General features: G+C 51.1%; 8 protein-coding genes across 8 annotated transcripts; 5 read left to right on the top strand and 3 right to left on the bottom strand.

Annotated features, from left to right (window-relative positions):
* Nucleotides 1–363: 363 nt before the first annotated feature.
* Z517_07400 (uncharacterized protein) lies at nucleotides 364–1,443 on the top strand (the record flags this gene model as incomplete). The annotated part of the gene is made up of 1 exon (XM_013429137.1): nucleotides 364–1,443. One exon carries the CDS (start codon nucleotides 364–366, stop codon nucleotides 1,441–1,443), a length of 1,080 nt encoding a protein of 359 aa, XP_013284591.1.
* Nucleotides 1,444–3,679: 2,236 nt separating this feature from the next.
* Nucleotides 3,680–5,467, top strand: Z517_07399 (uncharacterized protein; the record flags this gene model as incomplete). Its single annotated transcript, XM_013429136.1, has 1 exon — nucleotides 3,680–5,467. One exon carries the CDS (start codon nucleotides 3,680–3,682, stop codon nucleotides 5,465–5,467), a length of 1,788 nt encoding a protein of 595 aa, XP_013284590.1.
* Nucleotides 5,468–6,699: 1,232 nt separating this feature from the next.
* Z517_07398 (uncharacterized protein) lies at nucleotides 6,700–8,427 on the top strand (the record flags this gene model as incomplete). The annotated part of the gene is made up of 2 exons (XM_013429135.1): nucleotides 6,700–6,716; nucleotides 6,768–8,427. The coding sequence occupies 2 exons, from the start codon at nucleotides 6,700–6,702 to the stop codon at nucleotides 8,425–8,427; spliced, it is 1,677 nt and encodes a 558-aa protein (XP_013284589.1).
* An 829-nt stretch (nucleotides 8,428–9,256) lies between these two features.
* On the bottom strand, nucleotides 9,257–10,309 carry Z517_07397 (uncharacterized protein; the record flags this gene model as incomplete). Its single annotated transcript, XM_013429134.1, has 3 exons — nucleotides 9,257–9,529; nucleotides 9,665–10,116; nucleotides 10,243–10,309. The coding sequence occupies 3 exons, from the start codon at nucleotides 10,307–10,309 to the stop codon at nucleotides 9,257–9,259; spliced, it is 792 nt and encodes a 263-aa protein (XP_013284588.1).
* Nucleotides 10,310–11,091: 782 nt separating this feature from the next.
* Z517_07396 (uncharacterized protein) lies at nucleotides 11,092–11,583 on the bottom strand (the record flags this gene model as incomplete). Its single annotated transcript, XM_013429133.1, has 3 exons — nucleotides 11,092–11,120; nucleotides 11,173–11,431; nucleotides 11,542–11,583. The coding sequence occupies 3 exons, from the start codon at nucleotides 11,581–11,583 to the stop codon at nucleotides 11,092–11,094; spliced, it is 330 nt and encodes a 109-aa protein (XP_013284587.1).
* A 293-nt stretch (nucleotides 11,584–11,876) lies between these two features.
* On the top strand, nucleotides 11,877–12,776 carry Z517_07395 (uncharacterized protein; the record flags this gene model as incomplete). Its single annotated transcript, XM_013429132.1, has 1 exon — nucleotides 11,877–12,776. The coding sequence occupies one exon, from the start codon at nucleotides 11,877–11,879 to the stop codon at nucleotides 12,774–12,776; it is 900 nt and encodes a 299-aa protein (XP_013284586.1).
* A 788-nt stretch (nucleotides 12,777–13,564) lies between these two features.
* Nucleotides 13,565–14,173, top strand: Z517_07394 (uncharacterized protein; the record flags this gene model as incomplete). Its single annotated transcript, XM_013429131.1, has 1 exon — nucleotides 13,565–14,173. One exon carries the CDS (start codon nucleotides 13,565–13,567, stop codon nucleotides 14,171–14,173), a length of 609 nt encoding a protein of 202 aa, XP_013284585.1.
* A 175-nt stretch (nucleotides 14,174–14,348) lies between these two features.
* Nucleotides 14,349–19,459, bottom strand: Z517_07393 (uncharacterized protein; the record flags this gene model as incomplete). Its single annotated transcript, XM_013429130.1, has 8 exons — nucleotides 14,349–14,642; nucleotides 14,696–14,749; nucleotides 14,805–14,853; nucleotides 14,935–15,479; nucleotides 15,534–17,101; nucleotides 17,149–17,599; nucleotides 17,659–18,263; nucleotides 18,313–19,459. The coding sequence occupies 8 exons, from the start codon at nucleotides 19,457–19,459 to the stop codon at nucleotides 14,349–14,351; spliced, it is 4,713 nt and encodes a 1,570-aa protein (XP_013284584.1).
* Between the last annotated feature and the right edge of the window lie 442 nt (nucleotides 19,460–19,901).

The following is a 19,901-nucleotide window of genomic DNA, read 5'->3' as shown; positions in this document are numbered from 1 at the left end:
ACGATCCTCGACCTCCGAGTCTGCGTCTACACTACCTATTCGCTCATTCAAATTGATTCATAAATTAAAACTCGTTTTCTATCGGTTTCACATTTCACCCTTCACTCCATTCCGCGTGTGACAACATTCGACTAGGTGGAAGGACCCTACAGTCTGCTGGGACACAATCCGGCCCCTCCGGCCTTTGCCTTGATCACCGCCAAACTGTATTCTCCGCTGTTCGTCAAGACCTTTGCAAATAATCACAACCTCCGGACGACTTACAAGGGGATCAAGCGACGCCAAACGCAACGCCTGCAAGGGAGAATTGGTGGACGAGTAACGAAGAGTATTTCCCAACCACCCGCTCCCAAACCAAACAAGATGTCCACCGTGGGCGTCGAGAACCAGCCTCCCGAAACACCAGCATGGCGCGAAAATCTCAACACACATCTCGTTTGCCCTGATTGCAAGCAGATCCCTCCGGATCTTATCGAGGAGAATGCTGATACTATCTGTGCCAATTGTGGAATGGTCCTTGCCGAGCGTCTAGTCAGCTACGAGTCCGAGTGGCGTACCTTCAATTCCGATGAAGGCAAAGGCGATGACCCTAACCGTGTCGGTGAAGCCGACAATGAGTTGTTTCTAACCAACAACGCTGGTACATTGATTGGTGGCGGCGGCCCAAATGTATCGAAGGAGACACGGAAGCTCAAGAAGGCACAGGCCATGCAGCAGGAAAACAAGGCGGATAAGGCTCTGCAAACCGCTTATGCTCAAATCGAGGCTTGGGGTGAAAAGGCCAAGCTTACCGCTACGATCAAGACTACCGCCAAAATGTACTTCAAGCGCGTCTATGAAGCCAACGCCCTCCGTGGTAAGCAGACAGAGGTTATTTTGGCTGGATGCCTCTTCATTGCCTGTCGTCAACACCAGGCGCCACGTTCCTTTAGTGAGATCTTCGGATTGACATCGGTTCCCAAAAAGGAGATCGGACGGGCATACAAGAACCTGGAGAAGTTTCTGACAAAGTCATCGAACGAAAATATTCAGGCTATCGAAGAAAGTGGTGGCATAGCGAATCGGAACCTTCTCGGTTTCAAGAGCACTCAGTCAACAAAACCCGAGGATCTTTGTGACCGGTACTGCAACATGGTTGGACTGCCTTTCCGCGTCTCGACCATTGCACGGGAGCTTGCACAAAAAATACCTACTGTTGAAGGGTTGGCTGGGCGCAGTCCATTATCCAACGCTGCCGCATGCACCTATTTTGCCAGTCACTTGCTAGGATTTGGGAAGTCCACGAAACAAATCAGCGAAGTTGCTGGTGTGAGCGACGCAACCATCAAGCACGCCTACAGATATCTTCTTCAGGCAAAAGACTCCTTGGTTGAGTCTAGCTGGTTGGGAGAGCAGGGAAACGCCGGCGGGTTCGGCGATCTGAAGAATCTTCCTGGTGCTTGATATTTCCAAGATACCGAGTGTATGGCTCTATGAGCAATCACAAAAGCAGAATCAATGGAGTAGCGATTCTTTCTGCATGGGCGGCGGGTGTGCCTAGGTGGGCACTCAAAAAAGTCCGGTGTTCTGGTGATGGTAACAGGGATGACTGGGTGGTCATTTGCTTCATGATATAATCTTGCTTGTTCTCACGCTTTCCGCTGTGGGCATTCTGTTTGCCAAAATTGATTTATCATTGGCGTTGATGGGGGTATGATACCCGCCATACTGGGAGGCGCAGCTGTGTATGTAATGCTAGAGCCAAACGGCAGAAATACGCACATGTTAGCAGAACATTGTGTTAATCGATCTCTGTATCTTGGCCGTCCAACCGCTCGAAACATCTCATCAGTGACAGCAACATATGAACACAACCTTAAGTGCTTCTTTGGTTCATTTATACGCCCGATCCAATCAACGACACTATGTGCGCAGGCGCCACATCTAGCTCTCGTTTCCAAACATTTTGGACCATTTCCCACTTCAGCAGCCCCACAATCCAATTGCCATGATTACTGTCACGAGCGTATTTAACGCTGGGGCTCTTGACGATCAACCGGCAAGTAGGTTCTGCTACTGCAGAGGCGCCAAAGTACACCGGCTGGGTTTCTCAGATGGGTATTTGTTTCTCATCAATACCGTCGCCTGAGAATACATCCTGTTATGGAGGAGCTGAACAACTATCTTGTATAAGAGTTGGCTAACCTCTCTCCTTAGACCTATTTCCTTCGCCATATCGACATATTATATCGACACATCGGCCTGTCAATACAGTCATCCCTCAAAATGTCCTCACAGTCAAGCCTTAGATGCTACTGCGGTTCTGTCTGCGAACCCTCTTCATTGCTGGCTAATTCAGCCATGCCAAATGAATGCATTATGTGCCACTGCAACATATGCCGGCATACCACAGGAGCCCTGGGTGTATGCTATCTGCCACTCAATGGCTCGCCCAGTGAGGAATCACTCAGTTGCACTACTGCCTACAAGTCTTCCGAGAAATTCACTCGGTTTTTCTGTCGGAAATGCGGGTGCAATGTCTTTGTTCGTTCGGAAAGGGACGGGGTGTGGATAGCTTGCTCGGGAATCCTAGAGAGAAGCGAGAAAGAAAAGAATGAATCGAGTCAGATGAAAGGGCAAAGAAACACCACAAAGGTCATGTGCCACTGGTATTTGGGCGACTCAAACGATGGTGGCATCGCGCCCTTTCTCACCAAACTAGGCGGACGGGATATTCCATGCTATAGGACCGAGCCGGACTTCCAAACTGAAGGTCCCTTAGAGGAGAGTGACCTTTTGCGATACCAGAAGACATCGCTTACTCAACCATCCTCCGCCCCTGACAGAGGGAAAATGCTAAATGTCTCTTGTCAATGTGGAGAGTGTCAACTTCTGATCGCGCCACCGCCATATAATGCCAGCAGTGAAGGATGGTATGTGCCTAAAAAGGACCGCAGCAAATACTACGCCCGCCTCTGCTGTTGTCGCTCTTGCCGCCTGACCTTGGGCTTCGCGCTGCAACCGTGGGCGTACATTCCTCCATCACAGTTCTTTACTGTGAAGAACGAGCCGATCGTCTTCGGGCCCAAGATCAAAGAGACGGTCCAAGTCGTAAAACTCAAACACTATCAGTCCTCAGAGTTTGTGATACGGAGTTTCTGCTCCGTTTGTGGGGCAACGTTGTTCTACCAGAGTTTTGAGAGGCCTTATATCATTGATTTGAGCGTGGGTGTTTTGAGGTCGAATATTGGCAATGCGATGGCGGGGGAGTGGCTGGATTGGGACAGAGAGATTGTCAGTAAAAGACCCGAGGCTGTGGACGAAGAATTAGTAGAAGCTTGGATGGGAAAGCAACACGAGGAAAGGTGCACAATTTGATGACACTCGAAAGATATAAATGATCGATACATAAATGAGGGCGAAAAGGATAGTGAGATCCTCAGCCTTGTAGTAAGTAGCCTTATGCCCTCGCGATACTTGGTGTCAACGGCATAATTGGACGAATTTCTAATCCTTGGCATATTTGCAGCTATTGCACTTCCTGATGCATCCTTGTGAGTCGAGGCACATGTGGAAAACGCCGCTGTGACTACCTGCTTCCTTGTAATACAACCTGCCATCACGCTTTCATCTGCGTCTGTCGCAGCATTACTGTGACTTGTTCTGAATTTCAGAGTCAGCTGGAGAGAAGCACTTGATCATGGCTGCCGCTGTGAAGCCTACCAAAAATCAGCTAAAGCGAGCAAAGAAGAAGGCTGAGAAGGAGAAGAAAAAGGTATACGTTCCATCTTACCACCTGTCTTCTAATTCTGACGGCACGCAGACTGGCGCGGAACCAGTCCCAGAAGATACAGTTACATATGGAACATCCCCCAAAGTCGAAGCTGAACAAGAACAATCTGCAGCGTCGAAAGGTGGAAAGATCAAGTCCGAAGATGCGCACTATGACGACCCCCTCGCAGACCCACTCATTGTCGACGAGGAGAATCCTTTATATGATATGTACAAGAACGTGATGGAAAAATTCGAGGAGGCAGATAAAGGAGATCCCGCATTAAAGGAACCAGAGAAGCCAGAAGTGTACTATGATGACGACGACGATATTCCAGACGAGGACGAAGAAAACGCGGCGCCAAAGATTTCCAAGAAAAAGAGGAAAGAGATGACAAAGTTGTCCGTGGCAGAACTGAAGGCGCTTGTGAAGAGGCCTGAAATGGTGGAATGGACAGACACCTCAGCGCCCGATCCCAGGTTGTTAGTCCATATCAAGTCATATCGAAACGTTGTCCCAGTACCGAGTCACTGGTCGCTCAAGAGAGAATATCTATCTTCGAAACGCGGGATTGAGAAGCCACCGTTCTCGCTACCGAAATTCATCCAAGAAACAGGCATCGCAGAGATGCGAGACGCGATTTTGGAGAAGCAGGAAAACGCCACGCTGAAGCAGAAGCAACGCGAGCGCGTACAGGGAAAGACCGGAAAACTCGATATTGATTACCAGAAACTTTACGATGCGTTCTTCAGGTTCCAAACGAAACCAGAGTTGACGAGGTATGGTGAAGTGTATTATGAGGGCAAAGAGTTTGAAACGAACCTACGGCACTTGCGACCTGGGGAGCTATCTGACGAACTGAAGGAGGCGCTGAACATGCCCCCCGGCGCACCTCCTCCGTGGCTGATCAATATGCAGAGATACGGGCCACCTCCATCGTATCCAGCTCTCAAGGTACCCGGCGTTAATGCTCCTCCCCCACCGGGTGCAAGCTGGGGGTTTGCACCGGGCCAATGGGGCAAACCGCCTGTGGATGAAGCAACGAATAGACCTCTCTATGGTGGTGATATCTTCGGTGTCCTACAGCAGACACAGAACGCTCAACAAGGCGAGCCTGTTGAGAAAGAACTCTGGGGCGAATTGCAAGAACAAGAAGAGTCCGAAGAAGAAGAGGAAGACGAGGATGAAGAGGAAGAGGAAGAGGAGGGTGTTGCTGGGCTAGACGCTTCAACCGGTATGGAGACACCTAGTGGCATGACCTCCGCCGTGCCCACGGAAATTGGCGGCACGGAAACCGTCTCTGAATTTGACTTGCGGAAACGTCGAGGCACGGAAACTGAAGAATCGTCTCATCCACGATCAGCCTACCAAGTCATTCCAGAACGCCAAACTCGTGTTGAGGGCTTCTTCGGAGGTGACCGTGTCTACGACCTCAAGGCCGCTCAACAACACTCTGCGTCCGGTGTGCCCGTCCTGGGACAAGATGACGCGTCCCGCAAACGGAAGAGGCCCGGGGATGTGGATGTGTCGATGGACCCGGATGCTCTTGCTGCACATGATGGGATGGATAAAGAAGACCTGCGACGCGCATATGAGCAAGGTCGTAAAGCAGATCAGAATCCTAATTGGGATTTCCAAGAGGACTTGTCTGAGATGATTGCGTCGGAACTTAGGAAGAGGCAGAAGCGGGATGAAGAAAGGAAGGGGAAGAGATGATTCGAGGGCAAATACGCCGCCAACCAATTTTCGCCAGGTGTTTTTTGTATCAAAGCATGAGACAATACTTCGGTGTTGGTAATGGAAGGCCGGTGCGGTTCGCGCTCCTGTCAACAAGTTGCTCTCAGATGCCATCCATCAAGGCAACTTGCAACGTGGCGCTTGAGCAACGCCAATTCTGAGACACCGCTGTCGCTTCATAGCTGCTTTGGCAGCGGAGCACTCCGAGGAACAAATTGCTTGCGCGCTCTTTCCAAGCGCCTCGCTGCAAGAGGCTAGCCTGGATTACTGAGGTCCAGCGCGTCCGGGAGAGAGCAGTGACTGTCCTCCCGCCTTCATTTAGGCAAACATGGCAGAGCAGGGTGTTTGACTTTGGCAGGTTAGACGACCTTTGCACGAAAAAGCAACAGGATCTCAATACTGCCTAAAGCTCTGGCTTGGACCTTGGCAAAGGCCATAACACACTCAGAGTATGCTCTTTTTCTGTCGCAGGCGAGTCGCCTTGTTGCTATTCTACCACGCCTAGAAGCCAAAGAAGCTCCTTCGATCAATCAAGCCAGGAACATATGGTTCAGCATATCTTGCACCATGAGCTGAGGACTTGCTGTTGGTCATTATCTAGGACTTCAACTCCAAAGTGGAAATACCGTCGATCGGAGCCACAGATGGTCGATGGGCTGTACATTTCGGTCTCTCCTGGAGATCAGCCGCACCAGATAAGGATTCTTGACACCTACCAACCTGGCGTGTCCTGATTGATTCCTCTGCTCGGTAGAAAATTTGTGCTGTTTGTGGACAGGATAGGTACACCGCTATAACCAGATACCTCGTCAAATACTGTCACTGGCTCCGCCGTGTACTCGTGGGGCCTGTACTGCGTGATAAACAAGAGTTATGTAACCATTCGGTTGGACTCTGTAGATATTTTACGTCGTGGGCCACGAATACTCTTGGACTCTACGCATGAGGCACAATAAACCAACATTGAAGGATACTGCCACGACTGCCAAAGCCTTGTGCAAGCGAGGCTGAAAGCTTGGCATATAATTTCTGGTCCTGGTGAGCCTGGATGCACCCCAGACAGTGAATCTGCCTCGAGGAAGCTCCTCGCGCATCTGTCAAGCCGCAACACATTATGTGGGATACTTTCTACCGCCAGTTCCAAATGAGATGAACTTCATGTCGCGGCATACCACGATAACTTGCTGCGGACATCTCTACTGATAGTCCTCATGGACCGCTACCGGGGGTAATGTTCTCCGCAGTCCTGATCTTCGTCGAGATGACTGACCCATGCTAGGCCACGGCGGTCGCCCGCACCCCGAGATAGAGGACATCGAGAACGAGATTCGCACCCAGATGTCGAGTATTTTGGCGAGGGAGAAAGCTACAGGCCCGGTGGCGCAGGAGGTGACAATTCATACAGACCTCCGAACCGCGATCGGGAACGTGACCGGGACCGGTTTGCTGCAGACTCGTGGACCGCCGACAGAAGAGACGGACGACGGGAGGAAAGAAGAGATGACATTGACTCTTACGTGCCAAACACGAGTGCAAGGGCTACAAGGCCACGAACTCGATCCCCAGCCTTTCGACGACGCTCACGAACCCCGCCGAATAGAAGAGAAGATTTATTTGCCAATAGACGTTCACCCATCCGCCGTTACTCTCCACGAAGATCGCCACCAAGGAGGAGATCTAGGTCACCGCCTGGTGCGAGGACACGAAGTCCCCCGGACACAAAGAGGTACAGAGAGTTTTCTCCTGACCCTGCGCGACGCTCACCAAAACGCGAACGTCGAAATTCCCCCGAACGAAATCGTTTCGACCGCGAACGGTCCCCTGTCAGAAATTCACCTAGAGGGGGTGAGAGTTACAGACCCAGGTCAAGAACGCCGCCGCGCCGAAGGCAACACGACAACTGGGTGAGACGGTCTCTTTCGCCGAGAGATTCTGGCCCAGCATCACACAACACTTCGCGAAGGTCATCTCCTCCTGTTCATCCGGACCGCGCGAGCTTGACAGGTTCTCAACCAAGATCACCCCCACATCTCACTCGAGATCAATATGACAGTGCCGACGCAGCCAGCTTTCGAGGCAGATCACCTGCTGCAACTTCAGCTACAGGTGGAGAACCGCGCCCCCGGGAAACTGATGTGAGCACACCGCGGGACGAGGTACACGCGAACGGCGGAACCCGACAACCGCCCTCTGGTCCCAGCAGCTATCGAAACGGCACGTACGAGAGACCGCCGCCCACCGGTCCATCACGTAGTTTCAGTCAACCCATACAATCGCCACCCACTGGCCCTGCAGCATCGATGTCAATATCCGCTCACAATCGTGGTGGAGGCGCGTCTGCCCTGAACGCTCCTACCAGACCCCGTGGCTCTGTTGGTAGATTCGACGGTCCACCTTCTCGAGATTTCTCGGCTCCCCCGGTGCGTGGTCGAAGCGGCTTACCATTCAGGGGGCCCGCGCCCTACGGACCAAGAGGAGGCTCTTACGGACGTGGAAGTGACTTTAGCTCAAGCAACCGTGCTGAATACAGTGGAGGGTCCAGCTACCGCGGCGGATTTGGACGCGGCGGTTCTGTCGGAGGAGAACCCACATTCCCATTCAGAGGCAACAACAGTTCCAGCATGACGTACCCTCGCACACAGCGTTTTAACTCCGTTCAACAACATCTCGCTACTAACGAGAAAATTGTTCCTGGGGGCAAATTGCTCCCTTCCGGTCTACCCCCTGACCAGGAAAAGCGGATCAAGATGCTTGAGGCAGAAGCCGAACGAATGCGGACTGAGATTGCGGAGAAGCAGAAACTTAAGCGCGAGGTGCTGAATGAATGGGACGTCAGAGAACGAGAGAGTGAGAGAGACTCTCTACGCAGTGACCTCGCAGAACAGCATTTGCAGCAGCTGATGGAAGGCGACGATGGGATTGGGAGAGCGGCATTTTAGTGGATTTTCCCTGGTTGGAAGGTCAATCCACAAACAAACCTGGTGTACCCGACCAAGGACAGCCTGGTAAAGAGGGAAATACCTTGGAGGGCGAGTCCGTTCCCGGAGGCACAGTCATTTTCTTCCTTGTCAAGCCCCCCTATCATTACCGGCAGAAAAAGCTATGAGTGGGGAAAAAAAAGAATCCATTTGAGCGGGCACAAGGTGTAATTCGAATCATAGCGTTGCACCAAAAAAAGTATGACATGGGATTGGGAAGGCAAGGCATGGATGGATGGGAGCAATTTACAGCTCAAGATTCGTTACTCGGGACACAATACCAGCTGATACTGGTTCAAAAAAAAGGGGAAATTTTGGAGGAACAGGGACGGACATTTAGCTATGCATACGCATACGTGGACAGCACTGCTTGTTCTTGTTCCTTGTTTTTGTATTTGTTTCCTTTTTTTTGTCTCTTTCTCCCTCTCCCTCTCTCTGCCCCTGTCTCTCGTATCCGACTCGCCGACTCGCCGACTCTATCCAAAGAGTCTGTGCAAAAGGAGTTGTGGCATCCCGCCTCAAGAAAAGGAAAAGAGGATCCTTCACTCCACTCCAGGAAATCATGACGGTTCCCACCGAGCAAAGGTGAAGCCCAAAGAGAAGGGGGAAACCAACATCATCCACCAGTCGATATCATGCCCATGTTCCTACTCAAGAGTCCAAACACAAGCTTGTAGACTTTCATATCAAACCACCAGCCACCGGCGACTCCTCCAACCTCCGCCCCTCCCCTCTCTGTCTGGATTACACCACACCTCGTCCCCAATATATTCTTCTGTCCACAGGGTATTCACGAGCCCACCGCCCTGCCGCCATCAACCTCCAAATTCACTCCTGTGATGAACCTGCCCTCGTCGCTGGACAGGAAAGCCGCCACGTTCGCCACGTCCGAGGGGTCCGTCAGTCTCCCCAAGGGGACATTGAACAGGAACTTCTTCATGTTGTCCTCGTTGTACGGGACTCCCACGAAGGACTCGAAGAGGCCGGTGCCGGAGAGGAGAGGGCACAGAGCGTTGACACGGATCTGGTCCTTGCCGAATTCGGCGGCGAGACCCTTTGTGGCCTGCGTCGTTGTAAGAAATTCATTAGCGCCCTCCCAGCCGGTCAGGAAGCAACTCCACCATGAGAGGCTAGATAGATAAGGAGATGGGGGACAGATCCAAGTATTCAGATGGCCTGAACCTAGGGGAAAACTCACATTTGCAACAGCACCCTTGCTCGCATTATACCACACCAACCCCGGCCTGGGTCTCATGGCCCCAATACTTGCAATGTTGATGATAGAACCCCCTCCCCGATTCTTCAGCGCAGGGACCGCTGCTGCTACGCTCAAAAAGATGCTCTTGACATTCACGGCCATGACCCTGTCGTACTCTTCCTCCGTAACTTCGAGTGTAGGCTTATTCTTGTACGAGGTCCCGGCGTTGTTTACCACGATGTCCAATCCACCGAATTTGGAGACTGCGATGTCGACCATTTTGCTCCAGTCACTCGACGATGTGACGTTGGCGGTGACAGTGGCAATGTGGCTGCCAGCGGCACTGGCGAAGGCTTTCTGGAGACCTGCCTCGTTCATGTCCGCGGCGACGACTTTGGCGCCTTCATCGATAAATTTCCGGACACAAGCTAGACCAAAGCCTGAGGCGGCACCTAGGAAGCAGAAATGTCAGGCATAACGACGTGATGTCGAGTTACTTCTTCGGAAATTCTTGCGATGTTTTGGCCATCTTCCATTTTCAAGCAGACCGAGAAGCATTGACGCCCGAGGGTACTTACCCGTGACAATGGCCACCTTGTTGGCTAGCTTGCCGGAGCCTGTTTGGACCTCATGGAGACCTGACATGGTGAAAATTGTTAATCTGAGAGGGCGAGGGAATCAATCAGATGAGAGCAGTGCACAGCAGGTGGGACGGAGAAGAACGAGAGGGAAGAAATGGCAGCTAAGGTGCGCTGCCACCGGAAGTCGAGCGTGAAAGATATATATGCCATTGGACCACCTCTATGCCCCGCAGTCATCCAAACAATGGGAAAAATTCTGAGGACCATGATGAATGACCAACAGGCACGACGCAACAGAGGGGTAAGGTTGTCCGTGGCTAAGGGGGTGCGGAAGAACCTTGCGGGGAAGAAGCATGGATGTGCATGCGGAGATGGTATCTCGAAATCTTTCCTGGCGAATAACGGTTGACGCTGGCCGGGTTTCGTTCGCTCTCGAGAACCGGGATGCCCGGTAATACCCCGTCCTCTCGAATTTGGTACACACAATTTCTAATAGCGCTAGATGGGGCTGCAGGTCACCAGTCATTGTAGCGACAGGCTCGGCCGATCTCGACGTCCAGTCCCGAGAATGCCGACTTCGGTCGCCGGTGGAACGGATCAACTCGAGGCTGAAATGATTCCGAACAGGATTGCCCTTTGCAGATGGACGACATATATTGCCGCTAGGAGAATACACGGGGTTCTGCAACACCGCCAGAAAAGCTCAGTACAGAAGCATTGACTGGAATGATATGCTAACAAACCAAGCGAGGAAGGGTAGGACGGTCAAAAATCGAACGTGTATCAAGTCCAGGTTGGGTATCTCAGTGTTGATATATAGCAATACAGGGCTGTGTTCAGCTAAGGTTATTTCCTCTTTTTGTTGGCGCGTCCCTCTGCCAGATATATTAGCTTCTTGCTGGCTCCCAGCGACGTTGAACACCATACCTGCTGCCGACCTCTTCTTTTTGGGCGCACCCTTCCCTCGTAACTTAGCAAAGGCCACATTTTCCAACCTGTCGTCCTCCTCTTCGTTGAAGCCTTCTAGGTCAAACTTTTTGAATTCGTCCAGAACGTCTTCCACGGTGGCCGATCGCCTGGGGTAGTACGAGGCTAACGCTGGGCCTTTTAATCTCTGCCGGAGGACTTTGTTGCCTAATCTTTGCTGCATCGGGTTGAAGGTAGTAGAGAAGATTGAGCATTGAAGCTGCAGAAGTATGGTTGTTAGCCAGTGCTCACATGGAGATGATGGTGACAGCGAGGGACGTGGTTGCACATTCGGACAGGGATGAAACGAGTCGTGAGATTCAGTCATACCTGCATCAGCTGTAATAGCCGACCTCTCGACGGAGAAGCCATTGCAATGCAATACAAAGGAGGAATTGGTAGATTTGAATGTTCTGTGGGAGACAACGTAGAAATCATTGAAAGAACCAGATAATTGAGGCTGCGGAATGCGCCCGGCACAAGCTGCCTTCGAAAGATTCAACTCGCTTCCACTTTCCCTTTTTGTAGTGGTAGACGACTGGGATCCTCGTCTTCAAGTTTCTGCCTCACAAATATACCGTTTGTTTGCCCATCCATTGCTCGCATGGAGTTCCTGCTGTCTTTTGGGCCATAAGGATACATAGTTTCTAGTCATTCCCCAGATAATGCCGGAATTCGACAGAAAGCGCAAGTTCCAGGACGACCATAACCACCGCCCCAGGAAACCCTCTCGAGAAACACTGAAACAACCAAGACAATCCAGCCTTGAGACGTCCATCAATAATGGACTTCCTCCTTTGCCTCAGATCCATGACAAATATCGAGCCGTTGTCTTCACACACCCCAGCCATGCGCCCGGCAATGTCCATGCGAGCTACGACAGACTTGAATTCCTAGGGGACGCCTACCTCGAACTCTTTGCTACACAGTTGATCTTTGACCGATTCCCAAATCTAGATCCAGGGAAGATGTCTCAGATACGAGAGTCTCTAGTCCGAAACGAGACTATCGGCCAGTATGCCAGCCTCTACGGACTTGATAAGCAAATACAAAGCTACAAGCAATTCCAAAATCAGGCGGCGCATGCATGGTTCAAGATTAAAGGAGACGTTTTTGAGGCTTATGTCGCTGCCGTGATTTTGACTGACGCAGACGAGGGAAAGCAGGCCAAGAAATGGCTTCAACAGTTGTGGGAACCTAAATTGCAGGTAGCACTCGCTGCCAACGACGGCGTGACCAAGAAAAGTAAAGAGGAGCTAGCCAAAAAGATCCTCACAAAGGGTGTGAAGATCAATTATGTCGACGAAAGGGAACCCGTTGTTCACTACGGCCAGGGCAAAGAGACATACTTTATTGGAGTATACGTGACTGGTTGGGGATGGGATAACCAGTACCTTGGCAGTGGAAAGGGACCCAGCAGGGTTGAGGCTGGACAAGCAGCTGCAGCGGCCGCACTCAACAATCACCCTCTCATCGACGAGATGGCAGCCAAAAAGACGGAATCTTACGTCCAGAAGGATAGGGAAAGGGAAAGTGTCAAGACGGATGAGACGCAGAGAGTCTAAGTGGGTCTATGGATAAGTTGACCTAAAGCACATGGTCAAGTCTATCCAATTCTGACAATAGCCACCTCTAAAGTGACGGTAGTATGTTTTGAGACAACGACTGGCCAGGAGATCCAATCGGCAGATTTCGACCTCAGGGTGGATGGACCACCAGTTCACATCACCCACCGTGGGCCAACCGCATGTCTCCAACTGTCATGACTCGAGGCACACTGGGTTCAAAATCAACCTGAGCAGATATATGTCTTTGCTGAGACAAACATGTGAAGCCAGACTCGGGACTCTCAGAATAAACCAGGTAGTCGCTTTCTCGGTTCTGGTGGACTTGTACGCAATCCATCTGAAGCCGTGGTGGCGTATTACATATCTGAGGCAGAAACCCCCCTTTTCGGGGCCAGCCTCGGTTCGTCATTTGTTAAAAGTGCGCCTAAGAATACATTTCCAGACAAAGCAATCATTGTTCAAGACCAGTCAATCGTCAATCGGATTGGAATATGCCCCATATTACCAATAAAGTAAACAAAGGCGAATAAGAGACCATCAATTATTATCAACTTGACAAAAGAAACAGCGCAGACTCGAGACTATGAAGACCTGAAATGCTGTCTTTTTATTGTGTTCTTGACCAATTTTCCCTCCAAAGGAATATACATACCAGGCACATACATACCCCTCCTATACCACCTACTCAATTCGATCACAGATCAAATCTACACCTTCTCTATCAAACGATACCTTGCTGGCAATCTCCTACAGAAAAGTCGAAAGCCCAACAGAAAACTATGACCATGACGAAGACGACAATGCTCTCTTCCTCCTTCACCACCCTCCTCCTCTTCCTCTCCTACACCACCCTCTCCACGGGCTACCCGTCCCCCTCGGACGTAAAGTACCTGGCGAAAGGGCAATGTTCCTACGCGGGCCAGATCGTCTGTGCGTCCGAATCGACATTTGCAATCTGCGACGCATCTCTCACGGGCGTCATCCAGCCCCTGGCGGTGGGTGATACACGGTGTGGTGCCTTTGGGGATGGTGGTGGTGGTGGTAAGAACACGCCACCACCACCAGCTTCTTCCTCCACCACAGCGGCAGCGGCAGCCCAAGATACCCTTGCGTTCATGAAGACAGTGGCGTCGATGATGGCCACGGCAATCCATCCATCGTCGAAGCCGACACCGACACCGAAGACGACGCCACCGCCATCCAAACCCAGTCCGAAACCTTCGTTGTCGACAACCACAAAGAAACCACCCAAAGAAACCACCTCAAAGGCCCAGCCGGCAAAGTCTTCCTCGTCCTCGTCCTCAAAATCCAATCCACATTTTGCGTCAGGAACAGGTCTTCAGGTCATTCCCATCACTATCCGTGGAGCGACTCCCACGGCTGGCGGTTCATGATGGTTCAATCTCCAATAGACTGGATTTAGTTTGGTTGCTAGCGCCGATTTGAACAATACCAATGATAGTTGGATTGAATACAAGAATGTATAACACAGTGATTACTAACCCAGCAAGCCGTGTAGTCTTCCCACACTCTATCCTCTAATGTAGACCGCGTAGAACATCGATATCTTTACGCGTCCATTTGTTTCCCTTTCCTCAATAGCATCTTGAACGGATTCTTTGCCTTGAACCTTAGGAAGGTCATGGTGTAAACCACGGCATAGTTGAACATGATGAACCCGATGAAAATTCCAAAGTCGCGCCAACGGTGAGAGTAATAGACCGAAAACCCGTGTCCAAATTGGTCCCCAGTCTCATACTGGCAGAACTCGCAAAGACCATCTGCTCCGACCTGGACATAGCCGCCAGCTTGAGCAATATATTGTTGTGTATAGGATTGACACGTATAGCCAGGCGGTGCACTCTAGACCAGGGTATTAGCCTCACGACCACTTGATATGACATAGATCGACTTACGAATCGAGCAAACTCTCCCCGGTTACAGCGAACGGGTTGATTGTGAATGATTACCTACAAATATTCATCAGTATAACTTGCAGAGTTTCAGACGGAGCTCACAGCTTACCCCGAGCATAGCCTCAAGAAGATAGTGGAAGGGCGTCAGCCAATACATCCTGACAATTATCAGCAAAGCCCTCATTGTACTTTAGAGGAAAGGGTGGCAGAAATGTGCTTCTGCCAAAAAAGTAACTCACCAACTCCGCCAGAATTCTGGCAGCTGCTGCGGTGGGACCACGACACCACAGAAACTCACGACAAACAGGAAGAATACTGGGACCAATAGACTCGCGAGCAATTCGTTTGGCGCAAACGAGGCGATAGCCTGGCCGAAGCTGATATAGTATAACTCGAAGAGGAGTATACAGAGCAAGAGGAATCCTGAGGTGAAAGACGAGGTGGAGGAACGATATCCGGCGATTCCAAACCACCAACAACAGTAAAAGATAGCTCCGGCGACTAGCGAATAAGGAATTTCAGCGAGTACAGCACCCGTCGTCCAGGCAAACCAGCTGTAAATCTTTGCCTTGTTCTCTCGTGATTGGAACGTGTCCCGAGAATGAATGAAAACAGGTTGTAATTGCTGGATGAGTGGTGGAGAGATTGTGAGCACCAGGAAAACAGCGAAGAGACGTGATTGCATGTCGATAGAGGCAAAGCCAAGGTGGTAGAAGGTGAAGGTAGTGAACAAGCCAGTCATGATATGCAGGATGAATTTGCCGAGAATATAGTTGGGCGTTCGCTACAAGGATGTCAGTCAAAGGATGCATGGAGTTCGAGAGACGTGTATACCTACCCAGTATGCAACGAACGACCTCTTGACTACCGCTGTAGTCTGTGTCCGGAGCGGCATGGCGTATTCTCTGTCGTCCCTGACATTCTTGCTATGTTCCACATTCTTCCTGCGTTCGATCATTTCGGAGATCTCGTCAGATCGAGCTCGGTAGTTGGTGCTTTGTTCCCAAACATCACCCCAGTCTTTGCCTTTATAGTTGGGGTCACCTGCACCAATCACTTCGAGCATGTACTCTGCAGGATTGGCATCTGGAGGACATTTTCGCGCTCCATTGTTCTCAAAGTAATGAATGAGCTCTTGTGAATCATGGCCAAGAGGGCCGTGATATACAACCCGCCCGCCAGATTTGAGCAGGAGTAGCTCGTCGAAATGTTCGAATAGCACGGCCGACGGCTGATGGATCGTGCAGAGAATAGCTTGGCCGGCATCTGCCAGCTTCCTCAAGAATCTCACAATGTTGAATGCTGCGCCAGAGTCAAGGCCTGAAGTCGGTTCATCCAGGAACATGAGAAGCTCGGGTTTACTAGCTAGCTCGACGCCGATCGTGAGCCTCTTCCTCTGTTCCTGGTTCAGGCCCTCGCCAACTGTTCCGATCGTCGCTCCGGCAATGTCTCGCATTTCAAGCAGATCGATGATTGTCTCACAGTACGCGTACTTCTCCTTGACCGGTACCTCTTTGGGCTGACGGAGTAGAGCCGAAAATTGAAGTGCTTCTCTTACTGTCGAGGTCGGTTCGTGAATGTCCATCTGTTCGGCAAATCCTGTAGCACGCTGGAAAGACCTGGGCAGCGGCCGCCCGTCGACTAGAAATTCGCCTGTGACAGTACCGAAGTTAATGCGCTGAGCAAGAGCATTCAGCAGTGTCGTCTTTCCAGCACCACTGGCACCCATCAGGGCGGTGAGTTTGCCTGGGCGAACATATCCTTGGACATTCTGGAGAAGCTTCCTCTGACTCTTCTCGTATGGGATCGTGTAATTGATGTCACGGAAGGTGTAGACCGTCTCGTTCTTGGCCACATGTTCCAGCAGAGTATTGTCCTGCGTTATGCTCGTAGACTCGGTGCTTTGACTACCAGGAGTGAGAACCTTCTCGACAAGATTTGCAGGAGGCGAAACACCGGACTCCTCGTCCCCTCTAGAGTTCTTGTCTCGGCCGCCTGTTTCAATGGTCTGTTCCACTCGCTTGGGAACTTGACCACGCTTGAAGACAGTAATCGCACCGCCACCCGCGTTGGGCTTCATTCTCTCCATGCCGTAAGCGGCCACTGCAAGGAAAAATGCGAAGAAAGCCCATAGAAAGCCGAAATTGCGCCAGAGATGAGACCGGGTATATCCAAAAGCCTGTTGGATGTATCGAGCTCCATTCACCGTAGTTTGACCCGGTTCACTGCCAGCTAATGTGCATGACTGATACTGAGGCCGTGCATTCGGCCCTTGAGGGACCAAATACGGAGGTACGCATTCCATAATCAGACCAGTAAATTCATTTGCCATGAGGCATTCGAACCCATACTGTATCCAGTTGATTCGTCGAAGCCAGCTGAACCAGACACGCATTTGATCGGGTGCTATGAGACCATTAGTAACTGTGAGCACATTCGACAGAGTGACCTACGAATGAGGTAGCCCGTATACACGACTAATATTTGGATCGAGACGCCGGTAAATCGCGTAGCATCGTCTAGAGTCTTGCAGAGAGCGGAGATCATACGGAAGTAAGCGTAGGTGACCATCGTGACAGTCCAGATGATGAAACAGGAGATAAAGAACTGAGAAGCAGAAGCAGCAAGCCCAGCCATCCAGTATATGATGATGTTGAAAAGGAGGACCTGGATGGCTATCAAGGGTATGTCAACGACTGTTTGTGCAAAGGCGTATGCTGCAGGACGGTAGAAGGAGAAAGATTTGTGCTTCAGAAGGATCGGTTTCGAAGTGAAAGCAGCAGTCATTTCTGCCAAAGCCAGCAGAGCATTGAAAAGAAGGACGAAGAAAATGGCTCCACCCCTGGGAAAGGCACCAGCAGTTGTTTCCGGCATCTGGAAGAACAAGCTTCCCACGATCAGTCCCTGTACTATCGTTAGCAGCCCACTTGGCTTGAAATGGAGGTTGCCGTGGGTGTACATACCTGAAATACAATACCTCCCCACTTCCCAATCAACGAAGCTCGGTCGCCCAGCATGACCAAGAACTGTCGCTGTGTACACGCGAGCACTTGCTTGTGAAAAGGAATGGCATAGTTCTTCTTCTCATGCTTCGAGACTTTCTGCTCACGAGATTCCCGTTGTTCCTTTGACTGTGCTTCAAACTCGCCTATATCTTGGAGATTGCGTTGATAGACCTCGGATTTGCGGTAGAGAGCGGCGAATTCGTTTGCATCGCGTGGGATTCGATCTTCCCACCCTTTCCTGACAGCTCTGGCATGCGGATCGGTGACCGAGGTCAAGAAATCAGACGTCGTCCAGCGTGGTTTGCATTCGAAACCAAGGTTGATGAAGTATTCTTTGGCGTCATCAGCAGACCCGAAATACAGACACTGTCCTTCGTGAAGCAGCAGGACCTTGTCCACAAGTTGGTACAAAGACTCTCCGGCTTGATATAGGGACACCGCTGTGGAAGTACGTGCCATATTGGTAAGTGTGCGAATACACTGGACGTATTCAAGAGCGGTGCTCGCATCTAAACCTCGACTGGAGTTGTCCCAGCCCTGAACCGAAGCTCTGGTAATCATAGCTGCATCAAGTCAGTGACAAGATTCACACCTCAAAGATAGGGAGCGCACCCTCGGCTATGCTGACTCGTTTTTTTTCACCCCCTGAAACTCCTCGAACAAATTGATCGCCGACTTTGGTACCCAGAGTGTGCTCAATCCAGAACAGTTTGGTTACTACCCGTAAAAACTCTCTCTTGTAATCTGCACGAGATTCCCCTTCTAATCTCGACTCTTTGCCGGGAGTTCGAGTCTTCAGGGCAAACATGAGAGTGTGCTTGACTGTCAATGTGGGATAATGAAGGTCGTCTTCGGGGTTGTAGATGACTTCTCCCCGAAAATCTCTTTTCATGGTCTTTGCGTCGATGCCACCATAGGTAACCTCTCCCTGTACCGCCTCAAATCCCTCTCGCTGGTTGCAGAAGGCTTTGAGAAAGGTCGAACAGCCCGAACCCGGCCTTCCAAGGACCAGCAGCATTTCCCCAGGTCTAACACAACCATCCAGATTACTCAGTAGTTCTCGCACAGGGGGCTTACCAAGGGCTGCTTTTGCACCTTTGGTAAAGAGAGTTTTGAGCATCCGCGGCAGGCCAAGGAAAATATCGCCGACAGTTGGCTGGAGACTGGCGCCCAACCCAACCCCTTTCACGGTCAACCCACGGAATATGACTCCGCTGTGACGGGTTTTCTCTTCTTCACTGTGTTCCTGTCGAGCCTGGCCGAACATTCGAGACATGAGTCGCTCTATTTCGTCATTTTCCTCTTGAAGCTGGGCCTCAGACTTGCCAGAAGCACTTGTTCGCCTACGAGACAAGACATTGAACAAATCGTCCTCGGATTGAATACTTCGCTCAAGTCGGGGCCGCTTGTCTTCAGCTGTAGGGGCTGCCCTCAGCGGTTCGAATCTGGAGTCGGTTCTTCCTGCCGCGGAATCATCTGATGTATCAGTAGCCGATGACGCGGACGACATGCTTCGAGGGTCGCTATGGCGGCTTGCGGCTGCTTGGTACGATGCCTCTCCCGGCGAGTTGGGGGCGACGGCTGTCTCTTCAGAGGAAGCGGTATCATTGTTTCGATGTCCCATTACAGTGGCACCTGGCGTAGTACGTTGGTCGCTGTCGTGTTCGTCACGGCCGGTGAGAATATGCTCCCTCATTGACGAGATTGTTGATTGGGTACGAAAGCGACCTGGCACATCTGGAGTCGGCCGGTCGTCCATGGCTGACGAAGGGTCATAGCGATATTGAAGAAGTATGAATAGGCAAGGCAGAGGATGCCGTGTTGTGAAAATAGCTCATATGAATAGGAAAGGCATGGTGTGATACGAGCTCGCATGAAGAGCATGCGAATCTAGAGGATCCATGTCAATTCGGCTCAGCGGTAAAGTCATGGACACGTACTTGGGACGTGCTCCATCGAGTAGCGGGAAGTCCCAGGAGGGCAATATCGATGTACTGCGGGACGGATGCTGCAGGAGCCATGGTGGAAGCTTTGGTGGAGGAGCAGCAGCATGCAGCTAGATTACGTTTGTTGTCGCGAATACGCAGGCAAGAAGCTTGATGAGTGGAGGAATCGCGAAATGTAGTTCGACTAGCCTGCGTCTCATGACGATATGATGAGGCTTGTTTTGGTCTGTATCGGGACTGAAATGTTCCGAATCC

The sequence above is a fragment of the Fonsecaea pedrosoi genome (assembly GCF_000835455.1).
Source record: "Fonsecaea pedrosoi CBS 271.37 unplaced genomic scaffold supercont1.4, whole genome shotgun sequence".
Lineage (NCBI taxonomy): Eukaryota > Fungi > Ascomycota > Eurotiomycetes > Chaetothyriales > Herpotrichiellaceae > Fonsecaea > Fonsecaea pedrosoi.
This window is presented reverse-complemented; position numbering and strand designations above follow the sequence as displayed.